Raw genomic sequence first — 17500 nt, forward strand, 5'->3', positions numbered from 1 at the left:
AATACACTACACTACACTCACACACACTAGAGCCTAACAGACCCACACTCTCCACGTCCATCTTCTACAAACCTACTGACTCTCATTCCTACCTCCTATTCACTTCTAGTCACCCAGCAGCCACCAAAAACAGCATCCCGTACTCCCAGTTCCTCCGACTCAAGCGCATTTGCAGCAGCAGTTCGGACTTCGAGGAACAGGCTCTGAGGATGCGTACCTTCTTTGAGGAACGGCAGTACCCCAGGCAGACAGTTCAGAGAGCCGTGGAGAGGGCACGCATGGTGCCCAGACAAGAAGCCCTCACCCCAGTCGAGAGGGAGGAACAAGAGGACCGACCAGTGGCAGTCATCCCCTACCACCCTCACAACCTTACCATCTGTGACATCATCCGGAGAAACTTCCACATCATCCAGAATGACCCGTACCTAGGACAGGTTTTTCACAGACACCCCCCCCCACCCCCCCCCCCCACCCCCCCCCGCCCCCTCCACGATAGCGTTCCAGAGAGAGAAAAACCTCCGTGACTTACTTGTGAGGACCAGAATCAGCCACCAAACAGGTAACCCCGCTCCCACTGGATGTAGCCCGTGTGGCGAGGCCAAGTGTAAGACCTGTGCCCACATCGATGCCTCCACAACTTTTGCGGGACCCCGAGGCCAGTTCATCCCTCGGTCCAATTACACTTGCAAGTCAACGGACATTGTGTATATTTTGACCTGCACTCTGTGCCACAAGCTCTATGTGGGTGAGACCTGCCGATTATTAAATGAGCATTTCTCAGAGCACCTTCGCTCAATGCGGCTGAACTACAGTGACCCTATAGGTCAACATTTCAACGGCCCATTGCACAACTACACGCAGGCAAATGTGGCAGCTGTATGGCAGAACCCGAGCAACAGAGCATACCGCACGTGATCAACCGCCTGGGGACCATCCAGCCTGCAGGCATTAACACCAGAGTGATGGACCCCTAGTGGCCCTGAGCCCGCCCTCTTCTCTCTCTTTTCTCCTCTCTTTTCACTGCTCCTGTCCCCCTGCAATCCACCTTCAGACACCACACACTCTTTCTCTCTCTCCCTCCCCACTTCCTCTCTCCCCCACTTTTCTCTCCTCCCCCTCCCTCTCCTCCACTCTCTCTCCCTCCCTCCCTGTCTCTCACTCCCTCTCTCTCTCTCCCCCCCCTTTCTTTCTCTCCCTTTACACACACACACACACACACACACACACACACTGACCAGCACACATATTCTTACACCTTTTCATCTTTTGGCGAACCACAACCCTCTTTTTCCCCCCTCCATCCCCCCCCCCCTCTCCAGTGTTTAACCACCCTCCCTTCGTTTCCTTTGTAAATATTGCTCACCCTTTTCTCTGTTCTTTTTTGTCCTTTTTTTTCTTTTTTTCTTTTTGATTACTCCTCACTGTTCTTAGTTTTACCTCTGTCTTGGTTTTGCCCTCTCTTTTCTTCTCCATTCTCCACTTTTCTCCCCACGAAGAAAGGCCTAGGGCCCGAAACGTCGGGAAACTCTCTCATCATAGGACTAGTCACCACATACAGGTCAGTCTGAACCGTTTTTTCGCCGAACTCGAATAGTTTACAAATTAATCAGTATAGGCCATGGTCCCTTCTGAAGGGGGTACAGTATTTGTGAATAATTCACACACATTTTCAGAGTAACCCGCTGAAACAGCAATATACTGACAGAACGCATTACAAAAGCAGTTAGTTAAATCAGCTAAGCATAATGGTACGTCTCTTAAAAGCTTTGTATAAATACATACACACATTCCTTACTATTGGTTCACTTCGAGATGCCATAAGCAACGCAGTCCGGAACAGGGAAGGATCCTGACAATACTTTTGTGGAATATACTTTATACGTAAATCACGATAAACCTGACAACAGAGCAGAAAGTGTTTTTCATCTTCATTTTCGTTATTACACAGAGGACACAATAAATTCACACCTGTATACATTTTGTAACGGTTATGATGTACCATGATGTCCGATATTCCACATCTAAATCTTGTCATAAAATACCTTATATGTCTGTCAATAACAAGCAGTAGATATTGTTCACAATTTACAGATGATTTAAATGTTCTATAAAAAGAATATCTATCACTGCTCTGCACATGTTCTTCCCAGTTTTGCCATCTATTATCAATCAGTCGTTGACGAAGTTCTTTTAAAAAGACATTTGTGTTTTTAACACCTTGATTCATCCATACAAACCGAATCCATTTTCAAACAAAAATTCTCTAATACCAGAAACCCAAGATTTTTTACCACGTAATTCCAAGTCAAATAACATTTTATACGAGAGAGAGAGAGGGAGAGAGAGAGAGAGAGAGAGAGAGAGAGAGGAGAAGAAAAAAAAAGGAGGAGGACACTCTCTTGGTGTCCTGGGCTCCGCTCCTTGTAAAAAAAAAAAAAAAAACAAAAACGTTTAAATAAAATAAAATTTTTAAAAAGTTCAACAGTAGTCTTGACATGTCTTTAAAAAAAATTATAATCAAAATGCAGCAAAACTTTCGCTGCTAAAGGTTTTTTAAGGCCCTTGGATGAAGAAGCTGTTGTACAGTAAAAAAAATAAAAAAAAAAAAAAAAATTTAAAAAAATGATGCACTTTTAATTACATCTCCCCCCTCTCCCTCCCCTCCCCCCCGTGCCCCCCACACGTTCCCCCTGCTCAGATCGGCACGTGGTCCGGCCAGGCGGGCTTTGCCAGTGTGCACGAGGAGGAGGAGGAGGAGGGGGGTAACACGCGCAGAAAGCTCAGTCGTCCTGTGCTGAATACCACCAAGGTCATCACCTCCATTATTGTGAGTGGCGGTTTTGGTGTTGTTTTGTTTTGTTTTGTTTTGTTTTGTCTGTTTGTTTGTTTTGTTTGTTTTGTGGTGGTCAGCCCTGATCATTGTGGCCTGCCTTAGTGGTTGGCTGGGCTATAAACAACAAGATTTGATTTGATTTGGTGGTGGTGGTAGTGGTGGTAGTGGTGTTTTGTTCCTCTGTCCCTCCCTGTCTGTCTCTCTCTTCTCTTTCTCTCTCTCTATCTCTTTTCTCTCTTTCTCTCCCCCTCTCTCTCTCTCTCTTCCCCCCCCCCTCTCTCTCCCCCCATCTCTATCTCTCTCTCTTTTCTTAAAGGTTTTCTTAACAGTAATTAAAACAATGAATTTGAAGATAGTCAACCATGGTTGATGCTGATGCTGAATTGTTCTTAAAGGAAAGTACAGACTACAAGAAATAGTGTGTGAACGGTTGGTCAAATAAATGTTTTTATTGTTCCTTGTTTGATTGCTTGTTTGTTTCGGTTTTTTTGCATATTATGTTGTAAGTGTGCTACTAATCTTTATCTATCCTCAGTGTTTATAATCTATTTGATCGTTATGGGATATATGATCAGTTTGCATTGAAACAAATGTTATGGAGTTAGCTATCTACCTCCCTGTGATTCAATGAATGGATGAATGAATTGTGACTTTGTATGATAGTCAGTCGTGTCTGACTAGGACCATCGGAACAGCAGAGGAGGTAACTGCTGTCCCGACTATCCGGGCTAGAATTTGAACTTAATTACAGCTGAGAGTGTCTTGCCCAAGTTACACCCCCACTCTCTCTCTCTGCCAAGAGGATTTTAGGACAGTCGACCGTTGGGATGGTTCCCAAAGGCCAACCAGCCCTCAAGGACTAAGAGCCAGTGCAATTTTGCCGCCCCCCTAGTTTGAGAGTCATAGTCAAAGACAAAGCTGTCAATTATTTCCCATAGCAACGGAGGAACCATTGATAATACGGCTCTCAGTTTGCTGTTGGCCCAACTGTAAACTTACATCAATGTTTGCATGATGACTGGCGGTGTGGGCAGTCCGAACCGTTCCTTATGTACCGGAAGTCCAAAGAAGGCGTTCCTCTCGTGGGCAACGACAAGTATGAAGGTAAGGGAACAGTCTGGGTCTGAGTCTGAAACCAGAACCAGTTTATTTATGGTCGGTCGTGTGTGTGTGTGTGTGTGTGTGTGTGTGTGTGTGTGTGTGTGTGTGTGTGTGTGTGTAGTAGTAGTAGTAGTAGTATGTGTGTGTGTGTGTGTGTGTGTAGTACGTATGTACGCGTGTAGGTGTGTGTGCGTGTGTATGTGTGTGTGTGCGTGTGTACGTGTGTGTTTGTGTGTATGTGTGTGTGTGTGTACGCGTGTGTGTGTGTGTGTGTGTGTGTGTGTGTATGTGTGTCTTTAAGAGTGTGTTTATTTTGTCCCGGAAGCTGTTAGTATTTTTGAGAGAGAAAAAAAACGACAACGAATTTTTTAATTAGACACACGAACCCGAGGCTTAATTAGAATTCTTTGGCTATGTACGGAACTGAGCCAGGGCAGTGGTTTTCCTGAGGAATCTGGTGAACAGTTCTTCTGTACAGAGCCTCAGTGTCTCTTCACGGAGTTGAGGGAGGAGAAGTTTTGTAAATTTTGTTTGTTTGTTTGTTTGTCCTATTCTGTGTTTTTTTGTTTGTTTGTTCGATTCTAAGATTCATTTTCCATGGTCAAGGTTTTTCTTCTCCCCCCCCCCCTTTTTTTTTATCATCATCATTTCGACGACTTTGACGATGGCGACGATGAATATGATTGTGATGAGCACTTGTAGGTTGGTGGTGGTGTTGTTGTGGTGGTGGTGGTGGTGGTGGTGGTGGTGGTCTTCTTCTTCTTCTTCTTCTTCTTCTTCTTCTTCTTCTTCTTCTTCTTCTTCTTCTTTTTCTTCTATTCTTCTTCGCCTACTCCTCCTCCTCCTCCTTCTTCTTCTTCTTCTTCTTCTTCTTCTTCTTCTTCTTCTTTTTCTTCTATTCTTCTTCGCCTCCTCCTCCTCCTCCTCCTCCTCCTCCTCCTTCTTCTTCTTCTTCTTCTTCTTCTTCTTCTTCTCCTTCTCCTCCGTCCTGTTCTTCTCGTTTGCTTTGGCATTAAAAATTGTTGCATAACTGGCTATGCCCAATTTTATTAAATCAATGAAGGCGTTTCCGTGTCAACGACAGATAAGTAAGGTATTGGGGTCCAGCTGAAATTGAATTTATTTAAATGGTCGGTCGTCATTTAATGGTGATGTCGGAGTGGGTGTGATGGGATGTGTGTGTCATTCCTGTGTTGTGTGTGTTAATATAGTAGTAGATATTGTTGTTGTCTTTGTTGATAGTGCGTGTGTCGCGAAGGTTTGTGGTGTGTATGTGCTGTGCTGCCTGTTGATGTAGTGTGATGTTTGTTTTATGTGTGTGAAGTTACGTGCTTGTGTTGTGGTTTGTGTTGTTTGTTTTGAGTGTGTTAGGTCGGAATGTTGTTTTAACGCGATTTTTTTTGCGACCGAGTTTTATAATTTTAGTGGTGAGCCGGGCAGTGTTTTGGGTTGGAAACAGTTTGTAGGTAGTGTTTGGGTTGTGGGGGGTGAAGTTTTGTCTTCTTCTTCTTCTTCTTGATTTTCGTCGTCAAAGTCGTCTCCTAATAATTTATTTTGAAAAAAAAAAGAAAGAAAAAATGTCTTCAGTTGACTTGCATGCTTTCAGGGAGTGTTTGGAAGTGCCTTAGGGTTCTCTTGGATAGTGTTCTGGCAGTGATTACAGCCGTACTCTTCGCTTGACGGTGACGAACACTTGCAGGGTACGCCGTGGACCTTGCCAACGGGGTGTCGGGGGAGCTGGGGTTCGAGTACCGCTTCAAGCTGGTGGAGGACAGCAACTATGGGAGGAGGTTTGAACAGAACAACACGTGGAACGGCATGATTGGGGAACTGATGGCTAAAGTGAGTCCTCTTGGAGGGGGAGGGGGGGGCAGTGGGGGGGGGGGACGGCATGATTGGGGAACTGATGGCTAAAGTGAATTCTCTGGGGGGGAGTGGGAGGCAGGGGTGGGGGTGGCACGGCTTGATTGGGGAACTGATGGCTAAAGTGAGTTCTCTGGGGGGAAGGGGGAAGGGAGGGGGACGGTATGATTGGGGAACTGATGGCTAAAGTGAGTTCTTTGGGGGGGAAGGGGGGGGCGGTATGATTGGGGAACTGATGGCTGAAGTGAGTTCTCTGGGGGAGGGGGAAGGGGGGGGGCGGTATGATTGGGGAACTGATGGCTAAAGTGAGTTCTCTGGGGGGGTGGGGGGGGGCGAGGGGGGGGGGGTAAGTGAGGAGGGGGGGGGAACGGCATGATTGGGGAACTGATGGCTAAAGTGAATTCTCTGGGGGGGGGGAAGGGGGGGCAAGTGAGGGGGGGGAACGGCATGATTGGGGAACTGATGGCTAAAGTGAGTTCTCGGGGGGGGAAGGGGGGGGCAAGTGAGGAGGGGGGGGGGAACGGCATGATTGGGGAACTGATGGCTAAAGTGAGTTCTCTGGGGGGGGGGGGGGAGGGGGACGGTATGATTGGGGAACTGATGGCTAAAGTGAGTTCTCTTGGGGGGGGGGAGGGAGGGGGACGGCATGATTGGGGAACTGATGGCTAAAGTGAGTTCTCGGGGGGGGAAGGGGGGGGCAAGTGAGGAGGGGGGGGGGAACGGCATGATTGGGGAACTGATGGCTAAAGTGAGTTCTCTTGGGGGGGGGGGAGGGAGGGGGACGGTATGATTGGGGAACTGATGGCTAAAGTGAGTTCTCTGGGGGGGGGGGGGAGGGAGGGGGACGGTATGATTGGGGAACTGATGGCTAAAGTGAGTTCTCTGGGGGGGGGGGGGGAGGGAGGGGGACGGTATGATTGGGGAACTGATGGCTAAAGTGAGTTCTCTGGGGGGGGGGGGGAGGGAGGGGGGACGGTATGATTGGGGAACTGATGGCTAAAGTGAGTTCTCTGGGGGGGGGGGGGGGGGAGGGAGGGGGACGGTATGATTGGGGAACTGATGGCTAAAGTGAGTTCTCTGGGGGGGGGGGGGAGGGTGGGGGCGGTATGATTGGGGAACTGATGGCCTAAAGTGAGTTCTCGGGGGGGGGGGGGGGGCCGAGGGGGGGGGGAAGTGAGGAGGGGGAGGAGGGAACGGCATGATTTGGGAATGATGGCTCCTAAAGTGAATTCTCTGGGGGGGGGGGGGGGGAAGGGGGGGCAAGTGAGGGGGGGGGGAACGGCATGATTGGGGAACTGATGGGCTAAAGTGAGTTCTCGGGGGGGGGAAGGGGGGGGCAACGTGAGGAAGGGTCTGGGGGGGGGGGAGGGGAACGGCATGATTGGGGAACTGATGGCTAAAGTGAGTTCTCTGGGGGGGGGGGGAGGGAGGGGGACGGTATGATTGGGGAACTGATGGCTAAAGTGAGTTCTCTGGGGGGGGGAGGGAGGGGGACGGTATGATTGGGGAACTGATGGCTAAAGTGAGTTCTCTAGGGGGAAGGGGTGGAGGGGGGCAAAGGGGAAACGGCATAACTGGGGAACTGATGGCTGAAGTGAGTCCTATGAAGGGAAGGGGGCAAGGGGGGGAGGTGTGTGCGTGGTGGGGTGGGGGCCAGAGGATTAGGAGAGACCCTTAAGCGTGCGAGTATATATATATATGAATACTGTTTTTTTGGAGGAAAAAGGGTTATGAGAGACTGTGTTTATAATGTAGAAGTGAATGCTTTTTCGGTGGAAAAGGGGAAGTAAAGTATGAGAGGAGGAGGAATTTTGTTTAATGTCCCGTCACACATATCGGTGATTGAAGACATTTTGTTGAAGTATTAAATGTACACATTGGAGTATTATCGTTTAGAAAGGAAGGGGGATGGATGGCAAGTTGGAGGAAACCGGACAAATGGGGGTGGGGGAGTATGAGAGAGACTGTATATTTGTGAATGCTTTTTTTTTTTTTCCTTTTTTAGGAAAGGGGGAGTGTGAGAGATCGTGTGTATAGCGTATTTGTCACTGCTTTTTCGGTGGAAAAAGTGGAGTGTGGAAGACTATGTGGTGTGGTGTAGATGTATATGCTTTTTTCGGAGGAAAAAGAGGAGCATGTGTATGCTTTTTTTCGGAGAAAAATGCAAGTACATGAAGCTCTGTGCGAGTGTGCATGCATTTTATGAGGGAAAGGAAGTATCAGAGACAATGTGTGAGAATATAAGAGTATGTGAGAAGAGGGTTTTAGGACAGCCGGCGTTGGGATGGTTCCCAAAGGCCAACGAGCCACCAAGGCTGCAGCACTAAGAGCCAGTGCAGTTTTGCCTCCAAGTTTGAGAGTCATAGTCCTTCACAAAGACATCATCGTCTGGTATTAGTGTCATTATTATCAAAACACAGCCAGAACGCCTCTTACTCGGATGCTTATCAGGAGGAAGGTGGCAGAATGGCTAAGACGCTCAGCTGCCAATACAGAGAGTCCGTGAGGGTGTGGGTTCGAATCCCGCTCTCGCCCTTTCTCCCAAGTTTGACTAGAAAATCAAACTGAGCTTCTAGTCATTCGGATGAGACGATAAATCGAGGTCCCGTGTGCAGCACGCACTTGGCGCACTGAAGAAGAACCCATGGCAAGGAGAGTGTTGTCCTCTGGCAAAATTAAAAAAAAAAAAAAAAGAAATCCACTCTGATAGGTACACAAAACATATAAGCATGCACTCAAGCGCGTTGGGTTATGCTGCTGGTCAGGCATCTGCCTAGCAGATGTGAGTGTAGATGTATGGATTTGTCCGAACGCCGAGGCGACTCATTGAGTAACTGAAGCTTAAAGCTGACCAGGCTCCAAAAAAACCTGTGTGGCTTCCTTCCAGAAAGCGGACATGGCCATCGCCAGCCTGACCATCACGGCAGAGCGAGAGCGCTACGTGGACTTCTCCAAGCCTTTTATGGAGGTGGGCGTGACCATCATCATCAAGAAGCCACAGCACCAGACTCCGGGGGTCTTCTCCTTCATGGAGCCACTCTCCATCGAGGTATGTGACGGGAGTGGAGCGTGGGGGGTGAGGGGGAGCAGGGGGCGGGGAAGTGGGGGGAGGGGGGAGAGCAGGAAGCGGTCGGGGGGGCGGGGGAAGATCTTGGGGGTAGGGAGACGGGGGGCTGTCAGAGTTTAAGGGGGTGTTGCATTTTTATGTCGCTGAAGCTAATTTCAAACTGTCAGAATTTAGGGGGTGTTGTATTTTAATGTCGCTGAAGCTGATTTCATGCTGTCAGATTTAAGGGGGTGTTGCATTTTTATGTCGCTGAAGCTAATTTCATGCTGTCAGAATTTAGGGGGTGCTGCATTTTAATGTCGCTGAAGCTGATTTCATGCTGTCAGAATTTAGGGGGTGCTGCATTTTAATGTCGCTGAAGCTGATTTCATGCTGTCAGAATTTAGGGGGTGCTGCATTTTAATGTCGCTGAAGCTGATTTCATGCTGTCAGAATTTAGGGGGTGTTGTATTTTAATGTCGCTGAAGCTCTTCACCTGTGTTTACATTCACACATTCATATCGAGTGTAAATTTTGCTGTTTTCTGTTAAAAGCAAAGTAAGCATGGGTATTTTGGGGAGGTGGGGGAGGTGTGTATGTCATTTTCTCTTCTTTTTTTTTTTTTTTTTTTTTTTTTTGGTTATCTTTTCTTTCTTTTTCTTCTTTTTTTTTGTCTCGCGTCCATGGCCTTGTAGAATGACACTCTGACTGTTCATGGTTCAGTTTCAGTTTCAGTTTCAGTTTCTCCAGGAGGCATCCCAGCGTTCGGACAAATGCATATACGCTACACCACATCCGCGAAGCAGATGCCTGACCATCATCATAACCCAGCGCGCTAATCAGGCCTTGAGTGCATGCATATATATTTGTATCCCTATCATCTTGGATTTCTTCTACAGAATTTTGCCGGAGGACAACGCTTTTGTTTCAATGAGGTTGTTTTGGGTTTTTTTTTAATGTGTGGGGGTTTTTTTAAGTGCGTGATGCATACGGGATTTCGGCTTATCGTCTGATCCGAATAGACCAGACACTTACTTTGATTTTCCTGTAAAACATGGCAAGAAGGGCGAAACCGGGATTCGAACCCAGACGCCTCCTGGACACTGTATTGGCAGACAAGCGTGTTAACCACTCCGCCACCTTGCTCCCTGCACGGCACAGGTGTGGCTGTGCATCACGGTGGCCTACGTCGGGGTGAGCGTGGCGCTGTTTGTGGTCAGCCGCTTCTCGCCCGCCGAGTGGCACAAGGACCCGCAGAGCGCCACTGGCTACGAGAACGAGTTCTCCTTCTTCAACTCCCTCTGGTTCTCCATGGGCGCCCTCATGTTCCAGGGCAGCGACTCCTGTCCCAGGTAGGTGCAGAGTGAATGGTTTTACTCCCGAAAACGCGGAGTATGGCTGCCTACATGGCGGGGTAAAAACGGTCACACACGTGAAAGCCCACTCATTCACATACGAACGAACGTGGGAGTTGCAGCCCACGAACGAAGAAGAAGAAGAAGAATAGTTTAGTTGTTTTTGTTCGTGGTGCTGCAAGTCCCACGTTCAGTCGTACTGAGTTTGACGATCTATTGGCATTTCGCCCTGAAGGTCACGTTCTTCGTGGCTGTGGTCTGTTCTGTGAAGGGTGGTATGGTCGGGGCGTTGGTCCAGGTTCGGTTGTATCTACGAGTGGGCTTTTTATACCAGTATTGCCGGTATTTTTGTCCCGCCCAATTTAGGCAGCCGTACGCCGTTGTTGGAGGTGTGCATCGTGTTGATAACCCACCAAACACTGAGTAGATACCGAGATCTTTGACATACGTATCGGGGCAAAGACTAGCAACTGTGTCACGCAGGAGAAACACATCATAAAAACGTGGGACTGACACGTAAGCTGAGGAAATCGCCATCCAGCACTACATGCCAGGCCCTGACCTGGAACCCCAGGGGAGATGAAAGAGAGGAGACGAGACACTGAAGCAGAGCTAAAGAGGCTGGGATCCAGCTGGAGGGATGCAGAAAGGACAGCCCAGAGTCGAGGTCGGTGGAGAAACGTCGTTGATGGCGTGTGCTCCACAGGGAGCGAAGGGACCTAAGTAAGGAAGGTGACGCCCTGATCTTCACAACAGACAGAGCAGAAGAGACTCAAGTGGGTGTTACTGACAGTGCAAGATTCATCCAGTGAGGAGCGACGTCCCAGTACTCCGGGAGGAGGTTTGGTAGATTTTAGGCTTCAGTTTCTCAAGGAGGCACCACTGCGTTCGGACAAATCCATATACGCTACACTACATCTGTTGGGCAGATGCCTGACTAGCAGCATAACCCAACGCGTTTAGTCAGGCCTTGAGTACATGCTTATATATTTGTGTACCTATCATCTTGGATTTCTTCTACAGAATTTTGCCAGAGGACAGCTCTCTCGTTGCCATGGGTTCTTTTTTAGTGCGCCAAGTGTGTGCTGCTCACCGGACCTCGGTTTGTCGTCTCATCCGAATGTCTAGAAGCTCAGTTCGATTTTCTACTCAAACTTAGGAGAAAGGGCGAGAGCGGGATTCGAACCCAGACCCTCACGGACTCTGTATTGGCAGATGAGTGTCTTAACCATTCTGCCACATTCTTCCACTAGTTGTGGTAACGGCATCGAAGTCGTTGAAACGTTGCAAGGCTGCGGCCTTTGACAGCATCCCAGCAAAACCGTGGAGGATAGACAGTGTATATATATATGATAGTCATTTGTGTCCGCGACTATGACCATCAGAACAGCAGAGGAGGCAACTGCTGTTCCGACTATTTGGGCTAGAATTTGATTATAGTGGAGAGTGTCTTGCCCAAGTTACATCCCCACTCTCTCGGCCAAGAGGGTTTTAGGACAGTCGGCGTTGGGATGGTTCCCAAAGGCCAACAAGCCCACAAGGCTGCAGCACTAAGAGCCAGTGCAGTTTTGCCTCCTAGTTTGAGAGTCATAGTCCTTCACAAAAGACTAAGCTGTAAATGATTTACCATTGACTGGAGAAACCATTGATAACACAGCTCTCACTTTGCTGTTGGCCCAAATGTAAAACTTATGTCAATATGATAGACAGTGATTGACATCCCAACTACCATCAGCAACAAAAATCTGGCACACAGGTGAATGGCCCATACCATGGACCCAGTCACCCATCATCATCCTCTCCAAGAAAGGAAATTTCCAACGGCTGCCAAAACTACCACACCATCAGTTTGAACAACCCTGCTAGCAAAGTAGCGCTCAGAATCATTCTGAACAGATTACAGACGCAAGCAGATACCATCATTGCTGAAGAACAGGCTGGATTCTGCAAAGGCAGAAGTCCCATCGAACAGATTCTTAACCTGCGCGCCCTTTGCGGGAAAGAAAAAATCCCCCAACATCAGAGGGAGTTCTACCACATCTTCAAGGCGTTTGGCAGAGTCCGGTTGGAAGCGCTATGGGCCACAATGAAACCATTATTTTTTTTACAACGGGCAAAGCTTATCAACACCATCCAGCAACTCCACTCCAAAGCGACCAGTACAGTACTCACACAGGGTGCAATGGGGGAGTGGTTCCATTCTTCGGTCTTCAAGTTGGCGACATGGGAGGAGAGAATCCGGGGAAGGTGGGGGGTAGGGGGGGGGTGCATGGGAACTGCTTTCGTCTATCCCATTTAAGGCAGCTAGCTCGTGTGTGTGTGTGTGTGTGTGTGCAGGTGTGTAGGTGTGTCCATTCTAGGGAAAGGGGAAAGAGCATTAAAAATGAAAATGAGTTTAAGGGTTGGGTTCAGAGAGCTTTGAATCCTAGTTATTGGGTTTTTTACATGAGATGTTCTATGATGTTTTTTTAGGACTCCAACACAGATGTCGCTACCTTCATTATTGAAAATGAAAGATTTTTTTTTTCATTGGTCATAGTTGATGCTTATTATTACTTACCATGCATGAGTTGGTTTAATTTCAGATCCATGTCCAACCATTCCACTAAACTGTGCCTGGAAAACAAGGCAATGTCACTTTTCATCGGTCGGATCTGATTCTTTCTTCTGTGACACGTCTTTTCACTGGTGGGTGATATTAGACGGGGGGTGGGGAATAGTACAAGTGTGTGAGCAGCTGAGGTTGGGGGTGGAGAGTGGGGCGATTGGAAGAGGTGGTGGGATGACTGATTTGATGGTTCCAGATCTGTGTTGGGCCGCATCATTGGTTTTGCCTGGTGGTTCTTCGTGCTGACCATACCTGTGCCTTGAAAGCAAAGCAATGTCGCTTTTCATTGGTCGGGTTGATGGTTTCAGGTCTGTGTCGGGCCGTATCATTGGTGGAGCGTGGTGGTTCTTCGTGCTGATCATCATCTCGTCCTACACTGCCAACCTGGCGGCCTTCCTGACCATGAAGCGGATGATCAAGCCCATAGAGTCCGTGGACGACCTCGTCAAGCACCCCACCATCAAATACGGGGTGCCTTCTTCGGGCGCCACCTTACAGTTTTTCAAGGTGATGGTGATGGTAATGGTGATGATGGTGGTGATGACCACCTTACAGTTTTCAAGGTAGTGATGATGATGATGGTGGTGATGATGATGATGACCACCTTACAGTTTTTCAAGGTGATGATGATGATGGTGATGATGATGATGATGATGGTGATGGTGATAGCGGTGGTGATGGTGACGGTGATGATGATGATAGCGATGGTGATGATGATCATGGTGGTGATGATGACGACGATGACGATGATGATGACGATGACGATGATGATGATGATGATGATGACGATGCTATGGATACTTATTTAGCTCCTATCCTCGGTCGGAGACCCAGCTCTAAGCGCTTTACAAACACGGGAGTCATTTCCGCAACAGGCTGCCTACCTGGGTAGAGCCGACTGACAAGTACCATTGGGCGTTCGTCATTCGTTTCCTGTGTCATTTAGTCAGGTTTTAGTCACGCACACAAACACGCTCATGCAGACATGTAACATTTTTACGTGTACGACCGTTTTGTTTATTGACCTCGCCGTGTAGGCAGCCACACTCCGTTTTCGGGGGGTGCTCAAGCAGGGTTCGTTCTTGTTACCATAACCCACCGAACGCTTACATGGATTACAGGATCTTTAACGTGCGGAATTGATCATCTGCGTGCGTCTACACACGAAAGGGGTTCAGGCGCTAACAGGTCTGCACATATGTTGACCTGTGAGATCGGAAAAAAATCTCCACCCTTTACCCACCAGGCGCTGTTACCGAGATTCGAACCTGTGACCCTCAGATTGAAAATCCAGCGCTTTAACAACTCGGCTGTTGCGCCTGTTATGTGAGGGTGGTTGGTGTGTGAGTGGGTGTAAGGAGCAAGAGAGGGGGGGGGGGTTGAGGAGCGGTTTGAAGGAAAGGAAGTATTCACGTGTCTGCTCGCGTGTGCATACAAATGTTGTGTGTATTAACTGGAAAGAAAACGTGAATGTTGGCAATTTGTTCTTTCATATTACATTGCTTGTTGCCTACAGACTATGGTATGTGTCGGCAAATTTGCATCCGTTTATGTCTGGGGGGGTTTTATGTATATGCATGTATTTGTTGTTTGTTTGTTTGTTTATTTTATTGCTGTTTTTTTGTTGTTGTTGTGTTTGTTTGTTTTTTGTTTCTCTGTGTGCTTTTTTATGCGGTTATTATTTTCAGAAACTAGCAGATTAACAGAGACAAAAATTGTATCCTCACTGATATCTGGGCTTACAAAGCTAAATCCGACAATAGGATTGTGAGAGGACAAATATCGGAGGGAACAGGACCAAAGTCCTGAACCCACCACTTGATTGTGGTAATTATAAACACACTGATAATTCCTAACGCCCACAAGAAAAGGCAGTTGAGCTGACTGTCGATGTGGAGGTGATGAATGTGTGGTGAGACGTAAGTCCAGAAACACGATGTGTCTGATAAGTTAGTCGTATCCGACTATGACCATCAGCACAGCAGAGGAGGTAACGGCTGTCCCGTCTATCGGGGCTAGAATTTGATTACAGTGGAGAGTGTCTTGCCCGTGTTACATCCCCACTCTCTCGGCCAAGAAGGTTTTAGGACAGTCGGCGTTGGGGATGGTTCCCAAAGGCCAACTAGCCCCCACGGCTGCAGCACTAAGAGCCAGTGCAGTTTTGCCTCCTAGTTTGGGAGTCATAGTCCTTCACAAAAGACTAAGCTTTAAATGATTTCCCGTTGCAGCAGAGAAACCATTGATCATACAGCTCTTTCTTTGCTGTTGGCACAACTGTCAACTTACGTCAATCTGTGATATAAGCTGAGACCCTAAGATGCACATAATGGAGAAGACCAAACCTAACACAGCAAGCCAGACCAGATTTCGCTGTCATTTCAGAAAGCCTATTATTAAAATGCATAAGATGCAGATCTGTAGATTGGTCTTATATGAATGATCAGTCTTTCATTTCAGTAAAGGTTTGTTGCTTATGGGCAAGATCATTCTTTCACATCGATTAAGTTTGAGCGTAGGAATTTCCTAAATCAGGGATTTTATGGAGCAACTTACTATGCGTAAAATGGTTGTTTTTATTGTAGAGACCACAAATGATGCAGTCAATGGTACAAAATGACAATACTCCACACCAGTACCTTTATTGCCAGCAATTGGGGCAAAAAGTAACAAACATTTTTTGTAACCCGGAGAAAAGGCATTATGTAGGCAAACAGATGTTTAAACTTAAACGTCACACTTTGGTACTTATCTTTGATGATTCCTTTTTTCAGCATCAAGCACCTACTGTCTAGAATTATCTGCCTCTTGGTCTCTGTCACTATGTACATCTTCAAAGCAAATATACGAAAAACCTACCTGTTCAAAATGGCCTTTGGTTTTAATGAAGCATCGTTTTTGTGTGTGTGTGTTTCTCTCCCTCTATTGAAGTCTTCATGTAGTGTGTGTGCTGTGGGTGGGTGCTTCCTGTGTGTGTGTGTGTGTGTGTGTGTGTGTGTGTGTGTGTGTGTGTGTGATTGTTCATATTTTGCAATTTGTAGTATTGTCTTTATATATATATATATATATATATATATATATATATATATATGTATATATATACAGAGAGAGATAGGTGTATGTATACTTGGGGTGGGGTTGTCTCCTTATGCTGTTGTATGCCATCATGAACTCTTCTGGGGTTTTTTCTGTTTTTTTCGTTTCAAGTGAGGCACTTACTTCACTTTTATTTTCGTTTTCATTTTCATTTTTACTGCACACTTTCATTATGCTTTTTGTCAAACTGAATACAAAATGTTTATCCCACCGACTTTTGGGGGGTATCACTCTTGATTGAAATAAAATGACACTTTCGTTTGTGATGCATGCTGCTGGCTCTCAAAAGTTCTAGTTGCTGAACTGAAGCCTCTTTTGACATGCTGCAAGTGTGAGCATCAAATGTTGGTTTTATTTTTTTTTTTTCTGCTGCAGACTTCGGAGGTTCCGGTGTACAGGCAGATGTACGACTACATGTCCAACCACCCCGATGATCTGACCTCCACGTCAGATGAGGGGATCCAAAGGGTGGGTCAGAGATGTCCACACGTGGAATCGTTCAACACGTGTATTTGTGTGGCAGATAACACCAGAATCAGTATCTTCTTTGTTCTTTTTTTTCTTTTCTTTTCTTTGGGGTTGTGTGTGTGTGTGTGTGGAGTGGGTGGGGCGCGGGGGGGTGAGGGGGGGGGGGGGGGGGGCAGGTGGTGCATACATTAATGAAAAAGCTCAAAGTGGAGTGATGGCCGAGAGGAAACGCGTCCGCCTAGGAAGCGAGAGAATCTGAGAGCGCTGGTTCGAATCACGGTTCAGCCGTCGATATTTCCCACCCCCCCCTCCACTAGACCTTGAGTGGTGGTCTGGACGCTAGTCATTCGGATGAGGCGATAAACCGAGGTCCCGTGTGCAGCATGCACTTAGCGCACGTAAAAAGAACCCACGGCAAAAAAAGGGTTTGTCTCTGGCAAAATTCTGTAGAAAAATCCACTTCGATAGGAAAAACAAATAAAACTGCACGCAGGACAAAAAATACAAAAACATAGGGGTGGCGCTGTAGTGTAGCGACGCGCTCTCCCTGGGTAGAGCAGCCCGAATTTCACACGGAGAAATCTGTTGTGATAAAAAGAGAAATACAAATAAAAATACAAAGCGCATGCACACCTGATTCCCAGCCCTCTCGTGGTCTACATAACCACAGCGTTCGGTAAAAAAAAAAAAAAAAAAAAAAATACCAGGCTGATATAACCTGTATGTAACAGGCGAGAGAAAAAAAAAACTCCATGGGGAACGTGCTTTTTCTTACATTGGACCTTTCATCTGGAACCAACTCCCTTACTGTGTCCGACACGCTCAGTCTTTGTCCTCGTTCAAATCAGCTCTCAAAACTCACAAAATTCACCTTTTTCCACAGTAGTTACGATTAATTTTTTTTTCCGCCCTGAGTGTCTGTCTGCGGCAGTTGGTGGGTGGAGAGAGGAATGGGTCTGTATCAGTATGAACGCCTGGTGTGTGTGTGTGTGTGTGTGTGTGTGACCTGTTTATTTTGTGGTGCGTATGGGCAAATGAATGTTTATGATGTGTATCTGCATCAATGTATGTTATTGGTAATGTATTTATAAACGCTCTGGGCTCTCCGTAGATAGAGTGTTAAAATATGCATT

At 47.1% G+C, this 17500-nt stretch overlaps 1 protein-coding gene across 1 annotated transcript in view; it reads left to right on the top strand.

Annotated features, from left to right (window-relative positions):
* Positions 1–17500, top strand: part of LOC143284235 (glutamate receptor 3-like) — a 446731-nt gene that overhangs the window by 418713 nt on the left and 10518 nt on the right. Inside the window, exons 9-15 of the mRNA XM_076590909.1 lie at positions 2699–2827; positions 3868–3937; positions 5634–5780; positions 8689–8846; positions 10005–10195; positions 13115–13313; positions 16275–16367. Coding sequence (XP_076447024.1) covers positions 2699–2827; positions 3868–3937; positions 5634–5780; positions 8689–8846; positions 10005–10195; positions 13115–13313; positions 16275–16367 — 987 coding nt within the window. The remainder of the gene's footprint in view (positions 1–2698; positions 2828–3867; positions 3938–5633; positions 5781–8688; positions 8847–10004; positions 10196–13114; positions 13314–16274; positions 16368–17500) is intronic.

Source organism: Babylonia areolata, chromosome 7 (assembly GCF_041734735.1).
Source record: "Babylonia areolata isolate BAREFJ2019XMU chromosome 7, ASM4173473v1, whole genome shotgun sequence".
Classification (NCBI taxonomy): domain Eukaryota; kingdom Metazoa; phylum Mollusca; class Gastropoda; order Neogastropoda; family Buccinidae; genus Babylonia; species Babylonia areolata.